The sequence below is a fragment of the Stegodyphus dumicola genome, chromosome 8, assembly GCF_044657685.1.
Source record: "Stegodyphus dumicola isolate Sdum_Otavi_A_Nest chromosome 8, ASM4465768v1".
NCBI lineage: Eukaryota > Metazoa > Arthropoda > Arachnida > Araneae > Eresidae > Stegodyphus > Stegodyphus dumicola.
The window spans coordinates 126,657,916-126,685,677 of NC_140775.1; the positions used below are offsets into that span (position 1 = coordinate 126,657,916).

General features: G+C 33.8%; 1 protein-coding gene across 2 annotated transcripts in view; it reads right to left on the reverse strand.

Annotated features, from left to right (window-relative positions):
• Positions 1-213: 213 nt before the first annotated feature.
• The window catches only part of LOC118181979 (N-sulfoglucosamine sulfohydrolase-like), a 66,300-nt gene continuing 38,751 nt past the window's right edge, over positions 214-27,762 (reverse strand). For both annotated transcript variants that reach the window (XM_035351228.2, XM_035351229.2), the window contains exons 5-6: positions 935-1,110; positions 214-826 (exon numbers count right to left, since the gene is read on the reverse strand). In XM_035351228.2, the coding sequence (XP_035207119.2) occupies positions 230-826; positions 935-1,110 (773 nt within the window). In that variant the 3' untranslated portion in view covers positions 214-229. The remainder of the gene's footprint in view (positions 827-934; positions 1,111-27,762) is intronic.

Here is a 27,762-nt window from a genome sequence, read left to right on the forward strand (position 1 = left end):
ATTTATATAATTTTTTAATGGCACAGCAAGAAGCAGGTGGGGTCAGACTGACCACATTTCCCCCCTGAAACTATGAAATTACCTCCTGAGGGAAAATCTCCCCTCGTTGAGAATCTCTACTCTAAAATTTCAGTTAATTTTAATGCATTATTTATACAAAAAGTAAATTTTAACAATAATTTATGTAACATATATAATAATAACAGCCATATAAAAATCTATAAATATTTTATGTTTTATTATAAAGAGGCATGCACTGAGGATTATGTTTAAATTTGCCTTTGTTTTCTAAAATGCTGGAAGGAGAACAAATCCAAGGATCATTTGTTCCTCTTTGCCAATTAAGTAAGGAAAATTTCAACTTTCTTTGTACTGATTCATAAAAGGGATTCATTGCAACATTATTTAATTCATACGGATCTATTTTTAAATCATATAATTCCCACTGCGATCTGTAATAATAACTAGTAAGATTTTTATACCAATTAGTTTCAATTTTTTCTTTTGTTCTATTTAACAAATCCTGAAATGTAGGAGAAATATAAAAGTCTTGATCTATTGGAAATGGCATTTTAAAATTTAAATTATGAATCAATTTATAATTCTTGGTGCGTATAACTCGCATTGGATAATACATTGTTATTTCATGTAAATTGTGACTGCCAAATACAACATCATTTGTTGAGATTTTTGAATTCGTATGAAGCAGAGACTTCCCAGTAAGTTTCACAGTGTTTCCATTGATTTTATAGTCAGGATATGTGATATTAAACCATTCAAGAATAGTTGGTGTTATGTCTAATAAGCTGACCATTTCATCAGATATCTAAAAAAGCAATAAGTGAAACAAAATTTAAGAAAAAGTGAAATAATCGATTACTAAATTATATTTAATATGCAATTTACTAATAAATTGCGTAAATTTTACACTTACTTTATTCCAGCTGTTTTCCTGCTGAGGAATATGTAACAGAAATGGTTCTGCCATTCCTGGATCATATAGATTAGTTCGACCACTTGGAAAAGGAATTCCATTGTCTGACGTGTATATTATTAAAGTATCATTCTGATAATTATGGCTTTGTATTTCCTTTAACACTAATCCAATCCCTAATAATAATAAATTTGATACAAATTTTAAAAACAAAAATGTAAATGCAAATGATGGAGGGGGGAAAGAAAGGATGGAGGGGGAGGGAAAAGAAAATTAGAAATTCCTTTCTAATGTTTTAATTATTTCAATCTTTGAAAAGTTATTTTAAATAATTTTCCAAAAAGGAAATGCAGAATATATAATAAAAATATTTATTAATTTCATTATAGCTACCAAAAACCACTCTGAAATAACTGTTGTATTTAACTGAAAAAATAGCATTTTTAAAAAAAAGAAATAAGAATATGAATAATTTTAAAATATCAGAATTTTAAAATACATTTTCATATTCACACTGTACTTTTAGGGGAAAAAATAATATTAAATTAAAAGGATTTTTATTACATGCAGCAAATTTCTATTAAGAACAGACTTGATATGAGGGAAAAGAGATGAAATAATATGATTTCCTTCCAATATAGAATTATATGATATATATAATATATATATATAATAGTATTAGTATAAAAATTACACCTTACATTATTTATACTAAGAAGTATATTAGTATAAAATATATATGGTTCTAATATGCTAAAAAATGTTTTAAAAGATCTTAAAAAAAGGGGGACCAGGAATAAAAGTAATTCAAAATATACTTAAAACTATATAATTCACTGTCTAGTACTTAACAAATTACACAAGATGAAAATTTTGCTATATGATAATGCTGAATATTATTTAATGTAGAGAATGATGTAGAATATATCAGTATGAAAGAAAAGGTACTTAATACATACTTCTTACAACAAACAATAATGTGGAAATAATTTACACTTCAATGAACTAAGAAAAAATTAAAGGAAAGCATAAAAAATCTGAGTTTTCAGATAATTCTTTTATATTACAAAAAAAAATTAATTTAATAAATATTAAAATAAATAATGTTTAAGCTTCTCATTGTTTTATTGACGTAGTTAATACAATAATATATTAAGAAGAGGAAGTATATGATATTTTTTCCGTTAGTAGAAGATGAAAAGACCTGTGATATGCTTAACTCATGTCATCGTCAATAAGTATCATAACTAGATAAGAAATTTAAATAAAATTATTAATGGATATATACACACATACATGCATAAAAATGAAAATAAAAATTATAATTTAAATTAGCAATAGCCCTTTGAATATTCAATTTAATTTGGGGATTTCCCTCTCTATTCAAAAAACAGTAATTGCTCATAATAATTTTCTCTGGACTGCATTATTTATAGATTGATCCAAATCATGACTTTTACATAATGCTGATAATGTATATTGAACTTCTCTGACAGACAATAAGTTTACAGCATTATTAATTATCTAATCAAAATGTATTGAAATTGAAATTAAACCACTCTGAATTAAGATTTCGTCCTAAACACACTGCGCTTTGCTTCTGCATTTTGGAATAGCTAGACTGATGCTTGCTGCCTCTTTCTTACCAAAACAATATAAAAATAAAATCATCAGGAACAGGCAAAATTAGTGTGGCAAGTTATCCATGACTGCACATGGTTAACTAAAATAAAGAACTATTATTTAAATCTGCTATGACTGCTTTTTATTAGATCAGCTACATCAAATTATTGCTTCATGCTTCAATATCTCATGCCTGCGACATTCTCAAATCATCATCCAAATACACACATACACATATATAAATAAAATAGCTATGGATATATATATATATATATATATGATATTTTGGCAGTCGGGCACTGCTTGGCTGAGTGGAATACAGCAGAAATAATGACACAGAAGAATTTCACGTTTTACTATTCCGTATCTTTATTCCAATTTTCAACGCAGATCATTTTTACTTTAGATGAAATTTTCCAAATTACATATTCAATAGTGATTTTAACTAAATACGATTAAATTTAGACTTTCTGCATCATAACTATTCTAACAAAGGAAAGATGGGTTAAGCACCAGCGAAGCGTTGTAGCGCAAGAGGATAAATGCAAAATGAAGCAATGGGCAGCATGTAGCATTTGGTAGCATGTATCTGCTACATGCTGCCGCTTTAACTGCCTAAGTGAAATAATGGCCTCAGGCGATGCAAAGTGTGGGATAAGGGCGATATGCCCCGCCTTGTAGGCGAACCAACATGAGCACTTTCAGTACACAAGTGGAAAAAGACAAAAATCAAACACCTGGCAAGCCATTCAAGCTGCTGATCAAGAAAAATCAGTAAAAAGCAGTTATAGTGGCATAATCGAAGACAATGGTGATGTAAAATTGAAGAAATGCTGACACAAGGAGATGGAATGTGGATTGAATGGCACAGAAGGGAAGTGGTCAAACAACAAATACAGGTAAGCATTATACATTTGGTAATAAAGTCCAAGCATTTAAAAATTTTAAAACACCAGGTAACTTTCCAAGCTTTAACATTAGATATAGTTAGTAAGTCTGAAAATTAAAATAAAGTCTTTGTTGAAACAGAGCGAGTTGGAGAACAGTAATAACAAGATACAAATTCTTGTTGTAAGTGAGCGTGGTCAGTTCAAGACCTTGATGAATAAAGTACACAATAAATCTATGTATTGGTGGGAGATTAAAATGAATGAACGACCAGGCAAAGTCTCTATCTTTGCAGAGACACGGTCTATAATACCCCCCCCAAAAAAAAGACAAAGTTCATCTTTGCGGAGGTTGAAAAATACACAAAAAGTACAAATACACAAAATATGAAAAGTTGACAAAGTCTCTATCTTTGTAAGCACATTACACTATACACAGGTGTGCAAAAATTAAGGACGAGACGGTTTTTTCAGTATAACTTTGTACAAAAGCTTTCCAAATAAACACATTTAATACCGTAAGATCCCCAATACGTAACGACATGAGTAATGTAAGCAACACTTACTAAAAGGGAAATCAGAGGGATAAAGAGAAGCTTTATTGAAAAAGTAGCATGGAGCGCAATGCGACTGAAGGCCGAAACATCCCTGTGATGGGTGTCCAGCAAGAAACATCCGGTCTTTAATAGGGGATATGATCTCCCCTGACTGCTAGGCAGGTTTCACAGCGTTTGCCCATGCTGACAATGAGTTGTTGACGCATTGCTGCCCATTCATCTTGCAGCGCCAATCAAAGCTCCGGAATCGTTACTGGTGGTAAGGTACGAGCTGCCAAGCGTCTGCCTAGAAAATCCCATACATGCTTGATGGGATTGAGATCCGGAGATCGTGCCGGCCAATCCATACGTTCAATATCCTCGCTCTCTAAGAGCTGTTCGGCAGCTACTGTGCGATGACATGGTGCATTGTCGTCCATGAAAAGGAACTGCGGACCCATAGTGCCTCTAAAAAGATGCACATATGGAAGAAGTATCTCGTTACAATAACGGGTCCCGTTGACTGAACCTGCGTCGAAGATGTAAAGGTCTGTACGATTACCAAGCATGATGCCTCCCCAAACGAGAACACTGCCACCTCCATACCTGTCCCTTTCAATGATGTTCGAGGGATGATTGCGGCTTCCCCGCTCTCTCCAGATGAGTATGCGATGAGAATCGCTACTCAGACTGAATCTGCTCTCATCTGTAAAGAGTACTCGTCCGCATTCATTGTCTCTCCAATTCCGGTGTTCCAGGCACCACAGAGAACGCCTTCTCCGATGGGCAGGCGTTAGAGGTACACACCGTATAGGGCGTCGTGCAAACAGACCACCACCGTGCAGTCTTCTGGCCACGGTAAAACGCGATATCGATCGTCCAGTCGCCTATGTCGTGTGTCTAGCGATTTCTCTCGCTGTCTGTCGCCTGTTTCTTCTGGCCTGTAAGGCAATATACCGGTCATCTGCGGGTGTGGTTCCTCGTGGATGACCACTACTAAACCCCCGGATAGCTGTTCCTGTAGTTTGAAATTGTCTCCAAAGTCGTGAAAAGACGCTGTGAGCAATTCCGAACTTTGCAGCCACACTGCGGCCTTCCTTCAACTTCTCAATGATTCGACCTCGGGTAAAAGCATCCAGATGTCATCTAACAGATTGATGATTCGCCATTTCTCGCTGAGGCAGCAACTCTGTGTGATTTTAACTGCTATACGGCATGCAATCTCTTTGCCAGAAATACTGATCTTACACCGACAACATGCTTTATACTACTCAGACACTCCCCCATTACGTCTACCTGCATATGTGCACATGTGCTACCGTACATCACCTTACTTAATCTCCTGATTGGTCTTTCTGTCTGCTCTACCTCTTCGTTTAGCTGATATGCTAATTTTTCGACTTCGTCCTTAATTTTTACACACCAGTGTACACAAAACAAGTCTCTATCTTTGAAGAGGTACAGTAATTAAGATACAAAGTCTCTAGTTAAAGCACAGTTTAAAGTAAAAATATCATTTAAAAACACAATTTTTTTACTCCATGTAAAGTAAAAACATGTGGTTATGAAATAAAGTTCAAAGAGCACAACACAGGATGTAAATCACTGGCGTTAAAAAGTCAAATGGCTTTGAAGAACGTCAAAATCCTTGAAGTTGAGAAAAATAGCCGATTGGCTAAGTCCATAACATATCAAAGTAGATACACGTAAGGTTAAAATCAAATCTTTGTAGTATAGGTAAAGTAGTGAAAATTGTAGTGAAAATCTTAAATCTTCACCAACTGGGGTTGTGAAAAATTTCATGGGGCCTTTTGGCCGCATTTTTCCCTTGACAGATTGTGGCAGGTGGACAAAATTTGGTTGTCAATGGATTTAATCTTCAAATCTTTGTGTATTTGCAAATTTCGAATAAACCAATGTTCTCTGAGAATCTTGTTTTGAAAGATCTGAAGTTTTCTACGATAAGTTTTAAAGACAGGAACAGCATAGAGCAGAACAGGATGGATTAAGGTTATGTAAATTCTCTTCTTGACTCTAATACTTAAGTTAGATTTCCTGCCAATAAGCGGTAGAAGTGAGATTTTAGCAGCAATTGCTTTATGATAAGCTTTCATAGTATGTTTTTTTTAAAGTAATTGGGAATCTAATTCAAATCCAGGATATTTGGTGCTAGAAACAATAGGTACAGGCTGTCCATTAATTTTAATATAGATTTCGACTGGAGTCAATTTTTTACTGAAAAGGAGGATGTTACTTTTAGAAGGGTTTATTTTCAATTTCCAGGTGTTCAGATAATATCTGATATGATTGACAGCAAATTCAAGTTTTTCAACAGCAAGTTGTGTTTTGAGAGATTTGGCCAAAATTGCGGTATCATCCGCATATTTAAAGATTCTAGAATTTATAGATTAGGAGTGAGAACGCTGCCTTGAGGGACGCCACTTTTCATGACTTTTCTTGAAGAGAAGGTGTTATTTATTTTGACTTGAAAGGTTCTATGCTTGAGGTAACTTTTGATGAGCTTAATGAAGTTAGTGGGCAATCGAGCAAGGTATAGCTCGAAGAGCAAGCCCTCATGCCACAACTTGTTGAAAGCCTTTTCAAGATCTTAAAAACAACTAGCTATGGTATTTTTTTTAGTTAAAGCATCTGCAATGTATTCAGTCATATTTAAAAGTTGATGAACAGTGCTATGTCCTGGTCTATATCCAAATTGCTCATTTTCAATAATGTTATTGTCAAGATGATCAGAGAGTCTCGTTTGGAGAACACATTCAAAAATTTTTCCAATACAGTACAATGTCCGTAATACAGACTCGTTGGAACTTCGGCGATTCCGGATTATGGGTTTTTCCAGAGAGAAGAAGAGGAGTGGTCAAACAACAAATGCAGGTAAGCATTATACATTTGGTAATAAAATCCAAGCATTTAAAAATTTTAAAACACCAGGTAACTTTCCAAGCTTCAACATTAGATATAGTTAGTAAGTCTTTGAAAATTAAAATAGAGTCTTTGTTGAAACAGAATGAGTTGAAAAACAGTAATAACAATATAAGCAAACAGTAATAACAATATAAGATATAAATTCTAGCTGTAGATCATCAATTTAAATCTGGTAAGATGGCATGCAGAAATTATACAATTAAAAATATGAAATCGTAATTTATGAAATAAGGAACAATTATGATCTAAAGGGTATCAAAATTTACCAAAAATAGCTTAATATTTATTTGTAAACTTTATTAAACATTTCTTTCAATGTAGGTTGTTTAAGATGCTTAAAATTCAAAAGTTCCTTTTTCTTGTGTCCTATATTAATGGACTTTCTAATGCCATACTTCTCGCATAATTTTGAGATGGATAGGCCTTTATCCATTTTTTGCAGTAATTCCACTTTTTGTTTAATGGACATTGAAACATGCTTCACTTTGTAGATCTTTTGGCAGCTCCAGAATTGGAAACTCTTTTTGACATAATCAAAAGTTCAAGCTTAATTTTTATGAAATTATTCTAACAGTCTGCAAAAAAATAATAAGACGGATCCAATTAGAATATTAAGGAACAGCGCAATCTGCAACATTAACTGAAATGCCTTAGAATCAGTAAAGAATATTTTAGCTTAGCTTATACCGTCCATTATACATTAAAAGTGCATGCGTAGACGTAGAATGCGTTTACGCATGCGCATAAAGTTTGTAGCTTTGAGGTCCGGATTATAGACCATTCCGGATTATGGACATCCGGATTACAGACTTTGTACTGTCCTAGGCAACAAGCTGATTGGACGATAGGAATTTGGTTCCTTGGGTTTTCTACCTGGGTTGAGAAAGGTGATAATGCTGGTATGCTTCCATTGCTGTGGATAATAGGTAAGGCACATGCAGTCATTAATAATATTAGTAATCAAAACAATATAATTAATAGGAAGAGCTTTGAGAACTTGATTTGAAATACCATCAAAGCCAGAGGCTTTTCTAGGTTTAAGTTTTTTAATATTTTTAATTTCAGTTGGAGAAGTGGGATTCATATGTTCAGTGTCGGTGTCTTCAGAAAGATGAGAATTAAAGCTGTAAACCTCTTCTTCAGTGTCATTGTCACTAATATTGTCATTTTTGAAGGTGTTTTCCAGATAAGAAGCCAAGACTTCAGACATAGCTTTTTCGGAGTATATTAGACCATTAGGAGTGTTAAGTGGGCCGATGTTGTAATCTTTATTTTTACGTAAGTCTTTAGAAATTTTCTATACCGTGGTATGGTCAATATCCATTGTGTCTAAAAGATCATCCAAAGTTTCAGAACGATAATCATTTAAAAGAGTGTGGATCTCTCTGTTCTTTCTGTTAAGCATGGTTTTAAGAGCAGGATCTGCTATACAACGTCAAAGTTTAGCAGTTCTGTTTTTATCTTTAATTTTTTCAATGATATAATTAGGGAGTTTATTTTTCTTAAATTCTTCCAATCGGGTAGATTTCTCAAGGGCATTGAGGATTTTGGTATTAATTCTAGTGATCTGTTCTTCAATATGGAAGATGTAAGATAAAGCAGGATGAGCAGGAATTTTTTCTAAGTAATAATTAAATTTACACCAGTCTGTGACTTTTTTAAGTAGTAAAGATTGTTCAAATCCATAATAAGTAAATTTGACAGGAAGATGACCAGATTGTAATTGGTGGGCAACTTGTAAATAACGAGTTTGTTGAACATTTTTAGTAAGAATGATATCAAGAACTTCACCTGTACCAGTATAATGATATTTAGTGGGCTGATTAGGGCCAATAATTTTAATATCATTAGTAAGAGAAAAATTATACAGGAAGTTTCCATTGTTGTTAGTTCTGCGAGAATTCCAGTGAGGATGAGTTAAAAACCCCAGCAACAATAACAGGGTGAGGGACATTAAGAAATCCAAGAAGATCATTATTATTAATAATAATTGTGTGGAGGATTGTAAGTAGCAATTAAAACAAGAGGATCATTTGTACGAGAATGTATTATAATAGCAGTATTTTCAATGCTACTATGACAGGTGAGAATCTAAGGAGTAGTCTGGAGGTAGTTCTTGGCAAGAATAAGAGTACCGCCTCCGAGGTTATGATGTCTATCAGAGCGATAAGTTTTATAGCCCTGTATCCTGAATTTATCGTTGGGATTCAAGTGAGTTTCGTTTACAAGAAAAATGTCGATATCATGATGGTTTAGAAAATTCTGTACTCCAAGATTTTTATATCTAATACCATTAGAATTGAAGTCAGCAATATTTAAACTACTTGGTGCAGTTATTTAGATATTAGTATAATTATTGTAAGGTCTAAAATTCATAATTTAAGTTTGATAGCAGTTCAAAGGCTTTGAAACCAACTTGTAATTTTTTTATTAGAGATTTACTTTTAATAAATTACTTCGAAGAGATTTTTGAGCCACGAAATGAACTCCTGGATGGAGCTACTTGAACTGTCAGAGCTCGGTGGCTCTCGAGTAATTGGGTTTTGATCTTTAGTGTTGCTATTCTGGTGGGTAGAGGTGGAAGTTTTCAATGTTGTTGACCGGTGGTTCTTTCAATCTTCTTCGATTTTCTTTTTTGCATCCTTTTGTGCTTTAATTTACTTAACATTATCTGGATGCTTCTTACATCCACGATATGAAGAAATATGTGGCCCGCCGCATAGGCAGCACTTGCCCAGCAAATTTCTATCTTTTTTACACTTAAAAGTGGCATAGTTCTCTCCGCATTTTAGGAAATGTGTAGGGTGATGACTATGAGCCTTGCTGTGTCCATAACGCTGGCAATTATGACACTGCTTTGGTCCAGAGGTGTTATTAAATCTTGAGATTTTTATACCTAAATCAAGTACAGATGCTCTTGCCAGCTAAGTTATGTTCCGTCTCAACGACAAAAGTCAGTAATTTGACTATTTCTCCATCAACCTTTTTGGTAATTTGATGAACTGAAACAACAGGAATTTTATTAGCAATTAATTCTTCTTTAATGTCCTCAATTTTGGTGAGAGCGGGAAGTTGTTTTATAACAACTATAATGAGTTTTTCTGCTGGTAACAGGAAAGCATGGTAAGAAATATGCTTTTCGTCAAGATAGTCATTGATTTTTCTGTAATCATTAGAATTCTTCAGTTTTATATGGATGTCTCTTTTGAACGCAATCCCTTTTGAACTTTTTGAATGCAATCCATATGTTGCATGAACTCTTTTATTTTGTCCCTAATGGGCTTCCACTCCTGAAATCCAGAAATAATGATTGGTGGAATACACTTTGAAGTTTTATATGGTTTAGCAAAACCATCTTGTGGTAATTCTTGGGAGTTTTGCGAACTTATAATATTAGTGTCCATATCATTGTCAACGGCAAGTTTAGCACACTTATTTTTAACAGAAGTAACTGAGCTGTTACTAGAATTACTTAAAGTTCTTTTGTGAGCATTTTTAGGGATTTTCCAGACTTTGTTAGAAGTAGAAGGTACACTATCAGGATTATTCATAATGGAATTGTTTAAACATGGATTACTCAAGTTAGGATGAGTATTTGCATTATCAGGATTATTTACAGTAGAATTATTTGGACATGGGTTACTCAGATTAGTATCTTATTTAGCCTTTTCAAATTGTATTTTTAATTGCGAAACAGTAAGATCATTGTCTTCTAATTTTAAGACATGTAGTGTTAATCTAACAATTGCTTCATCTAGCCAAGCAGCTATGTCAGGGGTAACCTGCACCTCTCCATTCAGAATTCTATTTTTAGATAGATAAAATTCTGCATAAACCTGTCTAGCTTCCTCTAGTGTGCCATTTTTGAGGAAAGATTCACATTTGTCCTTATCTCTGACATGATCAAAATCATTCATCATACAAAAATATCCCTATCGTAAATAAATACAAAAAGGTATTGCCTATCATGAAATCAAATGAAAGTCAAAGCAAACTTACCGAACGATGCAATGAAAAACTCAGAGCAAGTCGCGTTAAAAAAGACAACCAACTCAAAGTAAATCCAAAGCCCAACCGATGCGTTGAAAACTCAGATCTAGATGCGATTGACGCAAAATGGCGCGACTTCGTTATTTATAGAAGCGGTTACGTAATTGGCTCAAATGTTCTGGAAAATACTGATCTAGGGAGAAGATCCTGAATTGCAGAAAGTTAATTAAAGGTTGCTGGTCCGATCAAAGCTGCCTTATTTTTTATATTCTACATCTCCCCCCCCCAAAAAAAAAAAACAAAAGGCTGGGTAAGCAAAGCATTAGTAGATTAGTGAAGCAAGAAGTACAAGGAAAGATATGAAGAAACATTCAGGACATAGCTTACAGGTAGTAACTATGTCCTATCATAAATCATGATCTTTCTCATATAAAGTTTTTGAATTATACAATTTTACAATGATTTATAAGTAAGCATATAACTAAAAGACAATAATATATTGAATAATAATAATAAATAAATTACAAGCATAAAAGTCCTCAATTTTTCTCAAAATTTGCATTGAACAGTCCTGTTCATCAAATGAAGATATTGGTGAAGTCTCTTGATGCTAGTAAGTCCACAAGATAAAATAAGCTCACAAATATTATGCAAATTTTTCAATGAATATAGTTCCATAATAATTTTTGAACAGAAGATGTTTAAAATTTTTGCGAGGAACATTTTTTCAGATAAAACTTAAAAGATATACAATTTATGCATAATGTATTACATGCAATCATTCTTCTCATTGTAGGTAATTAACAATACATTGATATATCTTAAAGTAATTTAAAAATTCAATATGAAACATTATGGTATAATACCTTACGAAAACAATTCGAAATAAATCACTAAGAATATAATGTAATATTTCATAAAAAAATAACACTTTGAATAAAAACTTTGACATGTCCTCTCCAACAGATCACTGTGACTAGTTTGCTGATGGTTGGGGGTTGCTAGGTACAAAATATCAAAAAACCTCCATTGCCTAATAAAAGGTAACTGGTTTTTGACATTGTACATTGTATCAAAGCATTTTTTGAAAAAATACAAAATTAAAATTTAAGACAAATAAGTTGTATGGTCAAGTTAGATGTAAAATATAGAAAATACAACAGCTTTGCTCTGAGCGAACCAGCAACCTTTTATTAACTTTCTGCAATTCAGGATCTTCCCTCTAGACCAGTACTTTCCAGAACATTCGAGCCTATTATGTAACCGCTTCTATAAAATAACGAAGTCGCGTGAGCGAAGGACATTCCCTCAGCTAGCTGCCACATTGTTGCTTATTTTGCCAAAGTTTACCATCATCCTTTCCTGCAACCTGAGAAATGGTCATTATGCAAAGTTATCATTTTGTTCCCTGTAGAATCACATCTCCCACAGAATTTAATTCTGCCTTGAATATGTAATTTGGAGAATTTCATCTAAAGTAAAAATGATCTGCGGTGAAAACTGGAATAAAGATATGGAATAGTAAAAAGTGAAATCCTTCTGTGTCATCATTTCTGCTGTATTCCACTCAGCCAAGCAATGCCCGACTGCCAAAATATCACAGTTTATTAACTAAACGGCAGGACTTATCCTCTAGGTGGGAAAAAAGCTCTTCTGGATTTAAATCTAACACGCTTCTAAATTAAACGTCTACTGTAAAACGGGTTAAGGACATTGCATCATGCGTCAATCATCTGTAGATAGAATCTCCCTACGCTTTGATTTTCGTCGACTACGAAATGAGATGTTTTCAAGTGTGCTGCGACCTGCGTTAAGTGTAAAGTGATTGGTGAAAAAATTCTAGTAATATGAAATTGTATTCAATAATCAAAATTAGTGCTTTAAATTTGAATTTTTGTGTAAACTGATTATTGGTGCTTAAATTATGAATATAAGAGCTAAAGCCGTGCTGTCAACCAAAATAACGCAAGAATCAACAACCACTATAGATATAACAAAATTCCAATTTCTTGTTTTTGATAGATCAAAAAGTGATATTCCTATTGATTAGTACATTCTGCTATTTGAACAATTTAATGTCAAAAATATTTAAGATAAAGATACACGATTGATTTTTTTTCGGAATGCTTATGAGGAGAGAAGCAATCACTCTGATGCAAAATGGCGCGATTTAGTTATTTATAGAAGCGGTTCCGTAATAGGCTTGAATGTTCTGGAAAGTACTGATCTAGGGGTATGGTGATTCCTATCATATTGTTACCTATATGTTTTACCACCAATCTTCGCATTTCACATCACAGATTATGTTCTTACTGCATTAATATAAATATTAACAAGACATAGTGCACAATAAAAATTAAACTTTATTTTGGAACTTCGTGCACACGACCCCGACAGCCGGTCTGTTTCGCTCTGCTCACTATTCGTAAGAAACTTCTCCTCTAGGGTTGCCACACATATCGGAGGGCGCAAGGCACGCTCCTTATCGCCATCACCACAGAGTTTCCCCCCAGTTCCTTTGATGGCTATTCAAAGGAACGACATCAGGTTATGAAATTATCTCACAGGATCCGTACTGTCAAGTATTTTTTTCATGATTACAAAATTAGAATATAAAATTAGAAAAGATCAAAATGAAATTCAATATATAACAAGGTATTGACACATATAATAAACATGAAATAACAAAAAATGTGTTACGATATGAATTTTTTTAAAAAAAAAAGGTTTTAAATTGTTATGTAAGAAGCAAGTTTCTTAGGGAAGTGAACATGTCTTCCCAATCTGGTGACAGTTTGTGTCTTAGAGAATTCGTTTGCAGATTTATTCTGCTGAACTGTCTTTAAGTCTTTATTTGTTTTCAGTTCAGGCAAATTAGAGTCCGAAAGCAAATAGGCTGGTTTCACACGGTCTATAGACACAGTACATTTCAGACCGTTAATATCAATTGTGAAAGTTTTGTCCGTTCTAGAAAAGACTTTATGCGGACCTGTATATGGTTGGCACAGAGGTGGCTTTATGCGATCGACACGTAAGTATACATGCATACACGACTTTAAGGTAGCACTTTCGTAACACTTTTCTTGGCAATGTGCAGATGTTGCTATTGGATTTGATTGTTGCATTCTATGGTGAAGATTCGTTATAAATTGAGTGTCATACAGAGATATCTTAGATGACGTTCTCATATCACTAGGCAGCTTGAGAGTTGTGCCGTACACCAATTCAGCACAAGATGACTGTAGATCCTCCTTTACGGCTGTCCAAGTACTAAGCATAACAACTGGTAGTGTTTCAGTCCAGTTATTGGTCTCGTGAGCCTTGAGAGAAGATTTTAAATGTCGATGAAATCGTTCAACAATGCCGTTGGACATTGGATGATAGGCTGTTGTTGTGATTCTGTTCGTACCCAAAATGCGCATAAATTCTGCAAAAATTGCGGATCTCGTTTGAGAACCTTGGTCTGTTGTTATGATCGATGGGCAGCCAAAACGAGATATCCAACAGTTGAAGATGGCTCTGCAAATGGTTTCCATTTTCATATCCGGAATGGGAATGGCTTCAGGCCATCTGGAGAATCTATCTATTTTAGTCAAAAGGTACACGTTGCCTTCTGATGGAGGTAATGGTCCGACGATATCCATATGGATTTCTGAAAAACGTGCATCAGGAAGAGAGAATGTGCCCAGTGGTGCTTTAGTATGCCTAGTAATTTTCGATTTTTGGCAAGATTCACAGGATTTCACCCAATTTTTGATACGACGTTTCATACTGGGCCATACATAACGAGAACAAATAACCTTCGTAGTAGCTGCAATTCCTGAATGTGACAGATTATGCAGATAATTAAAGATGAGTCAGCGAAAGGAATTCAGAACAAATGGACGAGGAATGTCCGTTGATATGTCACAAAGAATATTACCATCAGAATACTGGCACGGTTTAAATTCCAGTTTCAAAGATGATGTGTTGTTTTTAAGAAGGTCTTGTACCTCCGGATCATGGCATTGAGCTTCCGAAAATTTTTCAAAATCCAAAAATGCAGATTTTGTTATGGAATCAATTTCGATTCTTGAAAGAGCGTCAGCAACGATGTTTTTTTAACCTTGCACATGCCTAATATCAGTAGAGTACTGAGAAATAAAATCTAAATGGCACAATTGTTGAGGTGAACATTTATGAGGGTTCTGTTTAAAAGCGTATATTAACGGTTTTTGATCCGTATAAATTACAAAATTTCTGCCCTCTAACCTGTGTCGGAATTTCTTAACTGCAGAATAAATTGAAAATAATTCCCTGCATAAGTGTGCCGCCTATTGCGACGTCTGAGGCATCTACCCAGATGCTTAGCTGGCCTTCGGGACTAGGGTATCTCAAAAGGGTAGCCTGAGCAATCGCATTTTTAGCAGCAATAAAGGCTTGTTCAGCATTCTCGTTCCAATTTAATTGTGGAGATGAATCCTGAACATGAGAACGAGATTTCTTTTTATTGATATAGCCTTCTAACAATTTTATTAAAGGAGAAAGAATATGCACTGCTTTAGGTATGAAACATCTGTAAAAGTTAAACATGCCTAAAAATCAGCAAAGCTGAGTGAGAGTGGTAGGTTGAGAAAAATCTAAAATACATTTGTTTCTGTCAGGAAGAGGTTCAATTCCATTTTCACTATGGTGAAAACCTAAGAAATTAATAGACGTTTGACCAAAGGTGCATTTTGATACATTTATGCAAAGTCCATATTCCTGAAGTTTGGAAAATAAAGCTTTCAAATGCCTGCAGTGTTCCTCAGAATCTTTAGAGGCTATGAGCAAGTCATCGACGAAACCATAAACACCTTCTAAATCCCGCGTGACTTCATCTATAAAATGATGAAAAGTCACGGATGCATTGCATAAGCCGAATTGCATACGGGTACTTTCAAATAAACTGAATGGTGTCCATATAGTGGTTTTGTGGATGTCGGCTGGGTTAATTGGTATTTGATGGTATGCCTTAATCAGGTCAACATGACTAAAAATTTTAGTACCGTGCAATCCAGAAGTAAAATCGGCTAAGCATGGAATAGGGTATTTGTCTTTTATTGTTTGAGCGTTCAATGCTCGATAATCTCCTACAGGTCTCCATTCCAGATTTGACTTTTTTGGAACCATGTGAAGTGGGGATGCATAATTGCTGCTCGAAGGTCTCAAACGCCTCAATTGCATCATAGTTTGAAATTCTTGTTTTGCTATTTTTAAGCGATCTGGAGCTAACCGATGAGGTTTTGCAACCACAGGTGGACCTTTAGTTATGATATAATGAACGATGTTGTGCTTAACAGGTTGGTTAGGATCTGGTAATCTAATAACTGAAGGAAATTCTTTTAAAATTTGTGATATGGTGTATCACTAAATAGATTTTACTGAATAAATGCTTGCATTTTTCACGCAGCCGACGGTTTTAAACTGCATTTTTAAATCTTTGAGACATTTGTTTCTGAGATCAGGCACCAATTCAAAGAAATGGAGAAAATCTGCTCCAAGAATGGGTATATTTCATTTGCTATAAGAAAAGTCCATGTAAACTTTGTCTTAATTTGAAATCCAAAGAAAGTGTTTTTTTGACCATAAACATGAATAGTGGAAGAATTAGCAGCAAAAAGTGTTTGTTGGGGAGAATTCTGTTATTGAGAATTATTTGCTGGAAGTAAGGACACGTCAGAGCTGGTATCGACCAAGAATGAAAGCTTTGTTCTACGGTCACGAACAAACAGGCGATGTGAAACTTGAAGCAAAGAATAAGCTGCCTCTATTCTTTGCTGGTTTCGTTTCCCAGCTATGAACAAGGTTTTGTACATTTGTCTTCTCTACACTTTTTTCCAAAACGTCTATGATACCAGCAAACAGAATAATCTCTCCTTTCGGAATTGCTTCTTTCCTTATTGCGATCTCGTGATTTGGCGAGCGACCACGAGAAAGAGAAATGCGATCAATATGTTCGTTTAATTTTTCTATTTCTTTAAATAATTTATCCTCAAAAGACTGATCAACTGTGCGAGAAACGGCACAAGTCCTTGGGGTTGGATTTACTTCTAAAATTCTGTCGGCAATTTCTGCAGCTTTAGCTACAGTTAATTGGAAACCGCTGCCAAAATAGACTGAACAGTCGAAGGCAAATGTTGAAGGAATAATTCTAACATTAAGTTATCAAGAACATTTAAAGATTCTGCTCGACGTTTCATATTTCTAAGCAAATCGGAAGGTTTTCGAGAACCTAATTCTTCTCCAGATAATAATTGGTGAATTTCTTGCTGAGAAGATTCTCCTGAACGATTTATTAACTCAGTTTTGAGCTTTGTATATGGATCAATAGGGTTTCATAAGTAAATCCCTCACTAGTGATGCAATATCTGGAGGAAGATGAGAAACTACATAATTATATTTAGTAATGGATTCTGTGATAAGTTTGGGAGTGGCAAGAGCAAAGGTACTTTCACACAGAATAAACCATAAAGATGGGTCTGATCGGTTATAAACCGGAATTTGGACGGCATGAACATCAGACATTGTGCAAGGTTCTTGCCAAAATAAAAGCAAAAATGTATCTAAAGAAAATGAAATTAAATGATAAGTAGAAAACAGAATTATAAAATGATCTATAATTACTACTCATCTGTGATCTGGAGGATGAAAACCGATGTAATCCATTACTTCTGGTTTGAAGATCTTGAGCTATGGCTTGTAGTCAAAACCGAAAGTGCTTGAGAACTATTCATACGGCCTGATTTAACACAGTCCGGGTCACCATTATGGTAATTCCTATCATATTTGTCACCTATATGTTTTACCACCAATCCTCGCATTCCATATCACAGATTATGTTCTTACTGCATTAATATAAATATTAACAAGACATAGTGCACAATAAAAATTAAGCTTTATTTCGGAACTTCGCGCACACTCCCCAACAGCCGGTCTGTTTCGCTCTGCTCGCTACTCGTAAGAAACTTCTCCTCTAGGTTTGCCACACTTATCGGAGGGTGCAAGGCACGCTCCTTATCACCATCACCACAGGGAAAAGATCCTGAATTGCAAGTTAATTAAAGGTTGCTGGTTTGCATAGAGCAAAGCCGTCCTATTTTTTATATTTTACACACACACATATATATAACACATTTTATATTATATTTTATATTATATTATATCCATAGATATAATACATTTTATATTGATATGTACATTAAAACACATTTGTACACAAACATATATTATTCCTAAAAATGTAGTTTTCGTTTTTCATGATATACCTCTGATGTATCATGAAATGTTTGGCATGTGGCCTACATTAAATCACATGTTCATCATTATTATTACTATCTGCTTATTCTTTACTTATCAATAGAATGACTTGATTAATTAGACTTCCCAATGGTTAACGGATAATAGAAACTGACAGATAATTGACTTTCTACTGTACATTTTTAAGTTCCAAGAATAAGATTCCAAGAATTTTTTTTTTTTTTTTTTTTAGTGTGTAGATGCAAACATAAACTTTTATCAGAAAACAATGATACCAACATGAATTAGCTTATGTAAAAATACTGCAAGCATTGTATAACACAGTTTTGGAAAATGAGAAGAGAAACTGTAGTTAGCTCGCCAAAAAGTTACCAAAAGTTGTGGCTCCAAGGAAAAGTTCAACACAGTATTAAAAAAACAATGACATTGAATGAGGTGAGATATTAGGCTACTTGCGAAATAAAATGCAAATTATAAAACACAGTAAAATACTAATCATTGGAAACAAGTTAAAGGCAAAAAATAAAACACAGTAAAAAAACCAATTGATGGAACAAGTTAAAATCATATAAAAAAAGTTTAAAAATTAAAAAGCGGAAAATGGTAAATTACCTCAATTCGAGGTCAACCCTGGCTTTTCAAGGGAAATTTCTGGGTGAACATCGAACCAAACTAACTCCATTACGCGTTTCGCCGAAACAAACAATTGAAGCTTTGCGTTACAAAATTTTTTAATTAATTAAATAAACTGTCCTAAAAATTTTTTTTTTAGTCTCAATTCTCTGTTCCAATTTCCCGACGCGTCCGCTCAAATTGACACATTAAGGTGTAAAAAATGTAAATGCAACTCCGATGTACAGCAATAATAAAAATAAAAATAAAAATAAATAGTGGTCTGCTTTTAGTCAAAAAGAAACACGCAAGAGCAATTAATCAAAACATAACACACCATACAAATACACTGAACTTGTAAAGAGACAATCACTTAGTAGATACATATACATTTAATAAGTGGTTGATGTTTTATACCAAACATATGCATGCCTTTAAAAAATACAGATTTAACAAAGGGGAAAAAACATTACACTATGCTAATTAAAAAAAAAAAAAAAAAAAAAAAAAAAAACATATTTCCTTGCAATATATACAATATTCAAATCTAAATGAACTAATAAATGAAAACAGCAGTAGTAGTTTGCAGGTAAACAGAATAACCCCCCCACCATAAATTCATTTCATTAATTTAAGTTGCTGCCCAAATTTAAATCTTACATTATTAAAAATCAATGCAATACAATAGAAATGTACCATTGAAAAGTAATTAACAATTATTTTTAACTATGCACTCAACTATTAAAAATCACATATAGTCAAATTGAAGTAAGCAGGAAGACAGTTTCAAGTTTATGAAGGTTTTCACATAATTTGTGCCTAAAAAACAACTCACATACTATGTAGATATGCAAGTAAATGTCTTTAACAAAATAAGAAGATAACAATTATTATATTGTAGGGTTATTATTATTTTGCATAACCAGTTATTTTATGATTTAGATCTTTACTGTCACTTCTCCTTTCCATTTTCCTACCAGAATACAAACTGGTTTGAGAGCATTTAAGCTGGGGTTTTGAAATTTTAAGATAAAATGTGTTTCTGCTTCTCAAGGCCACATTACTAGTTTTTGCTAGCTCAGATAAGATAGTATTTAGTAGGCTCTGCATTATTGCTGTTGATATTTAAATTATAATGCCTGTGAGAAATTTTCAGCAAACTCTGTACTACACAAATTCTACAAAAAAGTCTTTGACTACTAGACTTAGCTTTAATTTGAATTTGACTGTTTATTTATGTTACATAGCCATGAGTTGCAGTTGCTTATGTGAGCACAAGAGGTGCCATTTATGTTCAAAGTTCTAATTTAAAAACAAGATTATTTTTTAACCTTCTCATGTCTTTGTCAGTATCTCCAGACACAGTGATAGTTTAATCAATATCTACACAGAGTTTGGATATAGTTTATGCTTTCAAAGAATACCAAACTCTATAACATTGTAGAGACATTAGGTATTTTTGGAAGTGGGCAAGATGAAAGAATGAGCAAACGCCTTCACTGGGAATTGAACTACGGACGTCTGGAATACCGGCCCAGCGTGCAGAACCACTACACCATGAAGGCATGCTAGAAAGGTGAATGAAATACCTCATATACTCCCCTTTTAAAGGGCGACTGAGGTTTTTTTAGGGGACCCAATCACCAAATCCTGAGTGAGGAGAATCATCATCCAACACCCTTTTAATTTGAACGCCACAGTAGAGACATTAAGTTATTTGGAAGCAGGAAAGATGAAAAATGAACGCCTTCGCCGGGAATCAAACCGCGGACCTCTGGAATACGCGCCCAGCAAGCAGACCACTACACCACGAACACATGCTAAGAAGGCGAAAGAAATACCTTATAACATATATTAATGATTTAAATCATTTCAATGCATGAAAAATATTAAAAAATAATTAAATTCGAAAAATTAAATTTTTGACTTATTTTAATTATGTTAAATCAAAAATTTAACTTTTTGATCACTTTTAATTATGATTTACGCAAGAAAACTGTAAAAAAAAGTGATAATGGCAAGAAATGATAGGACTCTGATACAGAATAAAAGGACATAAATCCATCTAAAAGTCAGCACAATAATTAGTAAACTGCATTCTTTGGATTTATCAATATTTCTTTTTCTTTTAGTAGAAGAAAGATTAATGTAAACAGAGCAATAAAATCAATATTATTATCTTTTTAATTTCTTAAAGAAAATATACTAAATATTGTTGCATTCTACAGGTTCATGGATTTATAGTGATTGATGACAAAACTTGATGAAAAATCAAAGCACAAGTTATTCGTCAGTATTACACAGGGCAGTTCCAAAGACATGTTATAGTCTTCAAAAACTCTGGTAAACATGCTGAAATAATCAGCCTCATTATAGCCTGACAGCCTTCAGGCTATAGCGGTGAAGATAGCTTCATGGTAAACACTAAAGTACTGTTCCCGACTCGGTTGATCACTCTTGTAGAAAAAGAGATAGAGGGTGCTGCGCCACCCATATGTTTAGCTAATTAAGAGTTATCTCCAGAGAGAGAGTGGATGAGTGTTGTCATACAGAGAGGTGTGGTATTAAACAGTTATTTAAATCCAGCCAATATGTAATACACTTATATATAGTATTTGATTCATAAAGTAGTTAGTTTAAAGAAGAGTGTTTATTTACCAATATGACATTAAGATCCACCGATGTTATTATAGAATATAAGCACGTTTATTCCAAAAAAATTAGTTGTGGTGACATCTGGCCATAAGAAAGGTGAGTAACTTAATTTATCTGCATGATCCACCGATGTGATAATAGAATATAAGCACGTTTATTCCAAAAAAATTAGTTGTGGTGACATCTGGCCATAAGAAAGGTGAGTAACTTAATTTATCTGCATGCAATTTATTTTTGGAAATTAAAATGAGTTTGGAAGAAACTCCAGAAAGAAATAGAAAAATTAAGAGCTTCGGGTTGAACTAGTGTAACAAAATTAATAAGGAAACTGGAAGATGAATTGCAAAATGAAAATCCAAACCTAGAAGTATTGCAGGAATCGCTTTTAGTGTTAATCAAGAGAGAAACTAGTTTGTTAAAATATGATGAAGTTATTAATGCTCAAAGCCCTGTGCAAGAATTAGAAACAGAAATAGAACATTCTTTAGAATACAGCAAATCCATCATTAGATGTAAATCGATAGTTAATAGATATATTCAAAATGTGGGTAAAACCACAACAACTTCACAAGTTTCTGAAATCAAAACTAATTATAATACTAAATTACCTCACATTACCTTAAAAACTATTTAATGAATTTTGGGCTCAGTATAAAGCTACCATTCATGAAAACAATACGCTTTAAGATATTGAGAAATTTAATATTTAAGATCTATACTCATCGGTTCAGCTGTAAAAGTTATAAGCGGATTGCCATTAATAGGAGAAAACTATAAAAAGGCCATCTAAATCTTAACTGACAGATTTGGCAAAAAAGAAATATTAGTTAGCGCGCACATGAACGTTCTCCTAGCTTTGGAGCCAGTACATTCAGTGATGTATCCAGTTAAAGAAAACTATATGATGAAATAATGGTTCAAACAAAAAGTTTAATTCTTATGCCAATCTACTAATTCCTATTTTATAAAAGTGTATATGGTAAGATTTAGTGTTAGAGTTTGGTAGGGAGCAAAAAGTCGGCAAAGAGTCAACAGTGTCAGATTTATTGTTGTTTTTAAAGAAAGAAATAGAAGCATGTGAAAAGTCAATAACTCTGGGTCTTAAACAACAAACACTTTTGATAACAAGCAAAAGATATACTGACAATTATCGTAAGAGTTTTGCTCCAATTAAAAAGAAAATGGTATCGGCGGTGCTGCTTAATACATCAGTTGAGAATTATATTTGTGACTTTTGTTTTAAATCTCACCTCTCAAAAGACTGCGATGTAAGTATTTTAGAGAAACACAAAGCATTATATGAAGAATTTAAGTGCAAGAGCTGTTTAAAAAAAGGTCACAAAAAAGCTTTTGTAAGGCAAAATGGGTTAAATGTAATATTTGCAAATCTATGTTGCATTTAGAGAGCCTGTGTGACGCAAATGTGCAAGAAAATAAATCCATAAAAAATGCTGCGAGCGCAGTAAAAGAGACAAGCATTAGTTCACTATTCCTTGAAACACTGAGTAAGTAAATTCCTAATGATGTGATTTATTATCAAACATTGAGGGTCCAACTAGTCGGAAATAACTGCACATTTAATGTTACGTTGTTATGAAATTCTGCTTCCGAATGATTTATGTTTGTCAGTCTATTTCCAGAACGGCAAGTTTACCAACTATTTATTGGTAAGGAAAGATTAAGAATTCATACATTTGCAACTTCGAATCCACCAGTAAAAGAGTTCAAAAGGAGGAAATATGGGAGAGATTTCGAGTGGGATTCAGAGTTGCCAGAAGTGTTATGTTACAAATGGATAAAGAGGTGCACTGAAATCAAAGAATTACACTCATTGAAAAAACAGAGAGGTACTACTTTACAGAAGTTCTAAGTAAAGGTCATTCGGTTGAAATTCATATTTTCAGAGATGCCTCAGTAGTGGCATATGGAGCATTGGCATATTTTAGATATAAGAATGAGAGAGGAGACGTATGTACGTCATTTAAAATGTCAAAGAGTAGGACAGCTCCATTAAGTGGAAGCAGTTCGTTTGAAATAGAGTTGCAAAAATACAAGACTGTACTTCACCTGATAAGTGGAAATATTGTCCAGGGTCGGAAAACATAGCAGATAATTTAACTCGTGGTGAAACAGTAAATGCATTGGTGAAGGATAATAATTGGTGGTATGGGCCATCATGGTTGAAAAATTCTGAAGATCTATGGCCTGAGCAGAAGTTTAAAGTAGAAACTGATACTCAAAATTTGGAACGTTTAAACACTTATGTTCAGGTGATTGTTCCAGAAGGAGAAACTGCATTAAACATTACCAAATTCAGCAGTCTGGAAAAATTGTTGAGAGTTACAGCTTGGGTAAGGCGGTTTGTCGTCAAGCTAAGAAAACGTACCTGTGAAGAAGGTCATACTGTATTGGAAACCTAAGAAGCTGAGGAGTTCTCAATAAAACAAACACAGAGAGAGAATTATTTTTTGGATATTCAACAACTAGAGGGGAATAATCTAATAACACCAGATTCGAAGCTTTACAGTTTAGCACCATATCTGGACAGCAGAGGTATTTTGCATGTCAGAGGTCCTTTGGAACAAGCAGAATTAATAGATGATGAAAAACACCCTATTATACAGCCAAAGTCGAAGCTCACCGAACTAGTTATATTTAGTGAACACGTAAAAGTATTCCATTCAGGAGTTATGGCAACTTGTCCAAACTCAAGAATAAATTTTGGATACTTAAAGGAAGACAAGTAGTAAAGAAAGCTATTAATGCTTGTCTAATGTGTGAAAAGTTTGCAGTGAAGCCTGCCAAACAGTTAACAGGTCAGTTACCAAGAGATCATGTAGTCCACAGTAATCCTTTCACAGTAGTAGGTATTGACTTAACTGGAACAATTACTATTAGAAAAAAGGTGGAAATCCACAAAAAGGTGTACATAGCCTTATTTACATGCACCGTCACTCCTGCTGTACACATTGAAGTGGTTTCAACTATATCAGCAAAAAGTTTCATTTTTTCATTACAATGTTTATTAGCAAAAAGAGGGAGCTACAAGATAATACATTCAGATAATGCCAAGAATTTCTGCAGCACATGTGAAATAATTAAGGGATTTAAAAGAATCAGCATAAAGCCAAGTCAGAGTTTTTTGACATCTGAAGGAATAACACAAAAATTCATACCTGAGCGTGCCCCATGGTGGGGAAGGTTCTGGGAGCATTTGATGAGAAGCGTCAATGAACGTCTAAAGAAAATCTTGGAGAAAGTATTACTGACTTTCGAAAAGCTCTCTACAATATTAACTGAACTCGAGTGTGTGTTAAACAATAGGCTTTTAACATATGAGAGCAACAAGCTGGGTGAACTTTGCCCGCTCACACCTTCACAGTTTTTACTGCCAGGACATGATACATTTAACTTTCCCGAGCATTTTTTGGAAATTTTTAACAAGGTGTCAAACAAAGATACTTACAAATCTAGGCTCTTAAAATTAACATGGATCAAGTGGAAAGAACAATATTTACTCAATCTTAGAAATGTGCATAACTTTTCTAATCCTACAACTGAGCGGAACCTTAAGACTGGAGACATTGTAATGGTAGAAGGACCAAAACAATCCAAACTACTTTGGGACATAGGAGTGATTGAAAACGTAATTGTAGGATGAGATGGACATGTTCGAACATGCCTCGTTCTCACGCCAAAAGAAAAATTCAGAAGATCAATCCAAATGTTATATCCTTTCGAAATTTAATTTAGAACTTTTGATAATATTTGAGTTTTTACATTATTATATTATTATATTCATTTTGTTTTGATGTATACCAGTATAGATTATTCATTTATATATGTCCTACTATTTAATATTAAACCATTATAAATTAATGTTAATATTGTTATGTAAGTAAGTTTGTATCTATGTAAGTAAGTAGTCTTATGTAAGTAAGTAGTCTTATTAAAGAGTACAGGTGGGAAATGATGTAGAAAAGAGATAGAGGGCTTTGGGTTGCCAGTATGTTTAGCTAATTAAGAGTTTTCACCAGAAAGAGTTGAGAGAGTAGATGAGTGTTGTCATATAGAGAGGTGTGGTATTAAACAGTCATTATGTAATCCAGCCAACATGTAATACACTCGTATATAGCATTTGATTCACAAAGTAGTTAGTTTAAAGAAGAGTAATTAAGACACAATAATATGCTGAACAAATACTAATTCAGAAGTCAAACCACAAAAATCAGCATTATATTTTCAAATTTTCACAGGACTAGTTTCGATGGTTTTACCGAACCACCATCCTCAGCTGCAAAAGCACAAATGAATGTGATAGGATATAATGATTAGATAATATAAGAAAGCCTGGACAGAAAATAAGCTAGTGGCACTATCTGTTGATGAAACCAGAACTAAAACATAATTTCTTTAAAGGCCAAAGGCAAAGATGGATTAGAATTAGGGTCGTTAACTAGAACAGAAATATTTTTTTGAATGTGGAATGCCTCTAGAAAATCCAGTTCTCCAATGGAAGATGTTTTTTGAATAATTCTGGCAGCAGAAAAATTGAAAGTGTGATTTTCGGACCAGTAATGTTCGGCAACAGAAGACTTCTGTGTTTTCTTTTTAACATATGCCTCATGTCCCTTGACATGAAATTTTAAGGCTCTCTTAGTTTGGCCAATGTAAATTAAACCACAGTGGCAAGGAATCCTATAAATACCCCAGGAATTCATATCCGGAATCGGGTCCTTGAGTATGGAACTCAGAATTTTATTGATAGGAGAATAAACAACCTGAAAGTTAAATTTCTGCAAAATATGCGCAACGTTATAGCTAATTGATAGAAAGAAGGGAATGACAACAGAATTTTTATAATCTCCTAAAATAAGAGTGTGCCTTTTAGTGTGTTGAGATGCGAATTTTTTAACTGCTTGATTAATAGTGTAGGGTGAAAAGCCCCTGTCAATAGCTATTGCTTTTAAATAATTTAGTTCTTTATCAAGGGATAGTTTGGAGGAGCAAACTTGAAGAGCATGGAAAATATAGGAATAAAATTAAGCTAACTTTTGCTTGACTTTGGATTAACTTAACTTTGGATGACATGATTTAAATTGTGGTAGAAGGCAAACCGATGGAGGGTTAAGGTAAACCGTTGTACTGAAGTTGGATGTATTACGTGTGACCAGAATGTCGAGAAACAGAAGAGAATTGCAAGTCTCAAGTTCAAAAGTGAACTGAATGGCAGAATCAATAGAATTCATTGTTGAAAGAACTTTATTTAAATCTTCTTTATTACCTTCAAACAGGGTAAAAGTATCATCTACATAGCGGAACCATACCGGGAAGTTTAAAGTTTCAAACAATTTTGATTCATAATAATGCATGTAGATATCAGCCAGGATGGGACTGAGGGGGCTTCCCACCACTAATCCTTCAGTTTGCTTGTAATATTTATTTTGGAAAACAAAATGTGTTTGTTTCAAACAGAATTGAGTGAGAGAAATTAGCTCATCAATTTCGATGCAAGAGAAATGAAATTCGCAAAGTCTGCTTTCTAGACATCTTAATGCACCCTCCACTGGAAAATTGGTAAATAATGACTTTACATCAAAAGAAACCATGAGTAAATTTCTAGGAGAAGTGTTTTTAACCTTTTTCACAAACTCTATTGAATTTTTTATATGTATCTTTTATATGTTTTATGGTGTAAATGTTATTGTATAATATAGTTGAAAATGTAGAAACTAAATATTTAGCTAATGGATACAAGGCAGTATCTAAATTTGATACAACAGGGTGGAAAGGAATACCACTTTTATGAATTTTGGGAAGAGCATATAATCTGGCACAATTCGCAACAGATGGGATAAGTGAATGTTTTAAGTTGCTTGAAATGATTTGTGAAGCTTTGATTGCAGTTTTTATTTTTGACAGGTCCGAAGGTGAAGGATCTTTAGAGATCGGATTATATGGTCCTATCCCTAAAGATCTAAACACACTAAAAGGCACACTCTTGTTTTAGGAGATTATAAAATTTCTGTTGTCATTACCTTCTATCCATCAATTAGCTATAAAGTTGTGCATATTTTGCAGAAATATAACTTTCCGGTCATTTATTCTCCCATCAATAAAATTCCGAGTTCCATACTCAAGGACCCCATTCCGGATATGAATTCCTGGGGTATTCCTTGCCAGTGGGGTTTAATTTACATTGGTCAAACTAAGAGAGCCTTAAAATTTCACATCAAGGAACATGAGGCATATGTTAGAAAAAAGAAAACGCAGAAGTCTTCTGTTGCCCAACATTGCTGGTTTA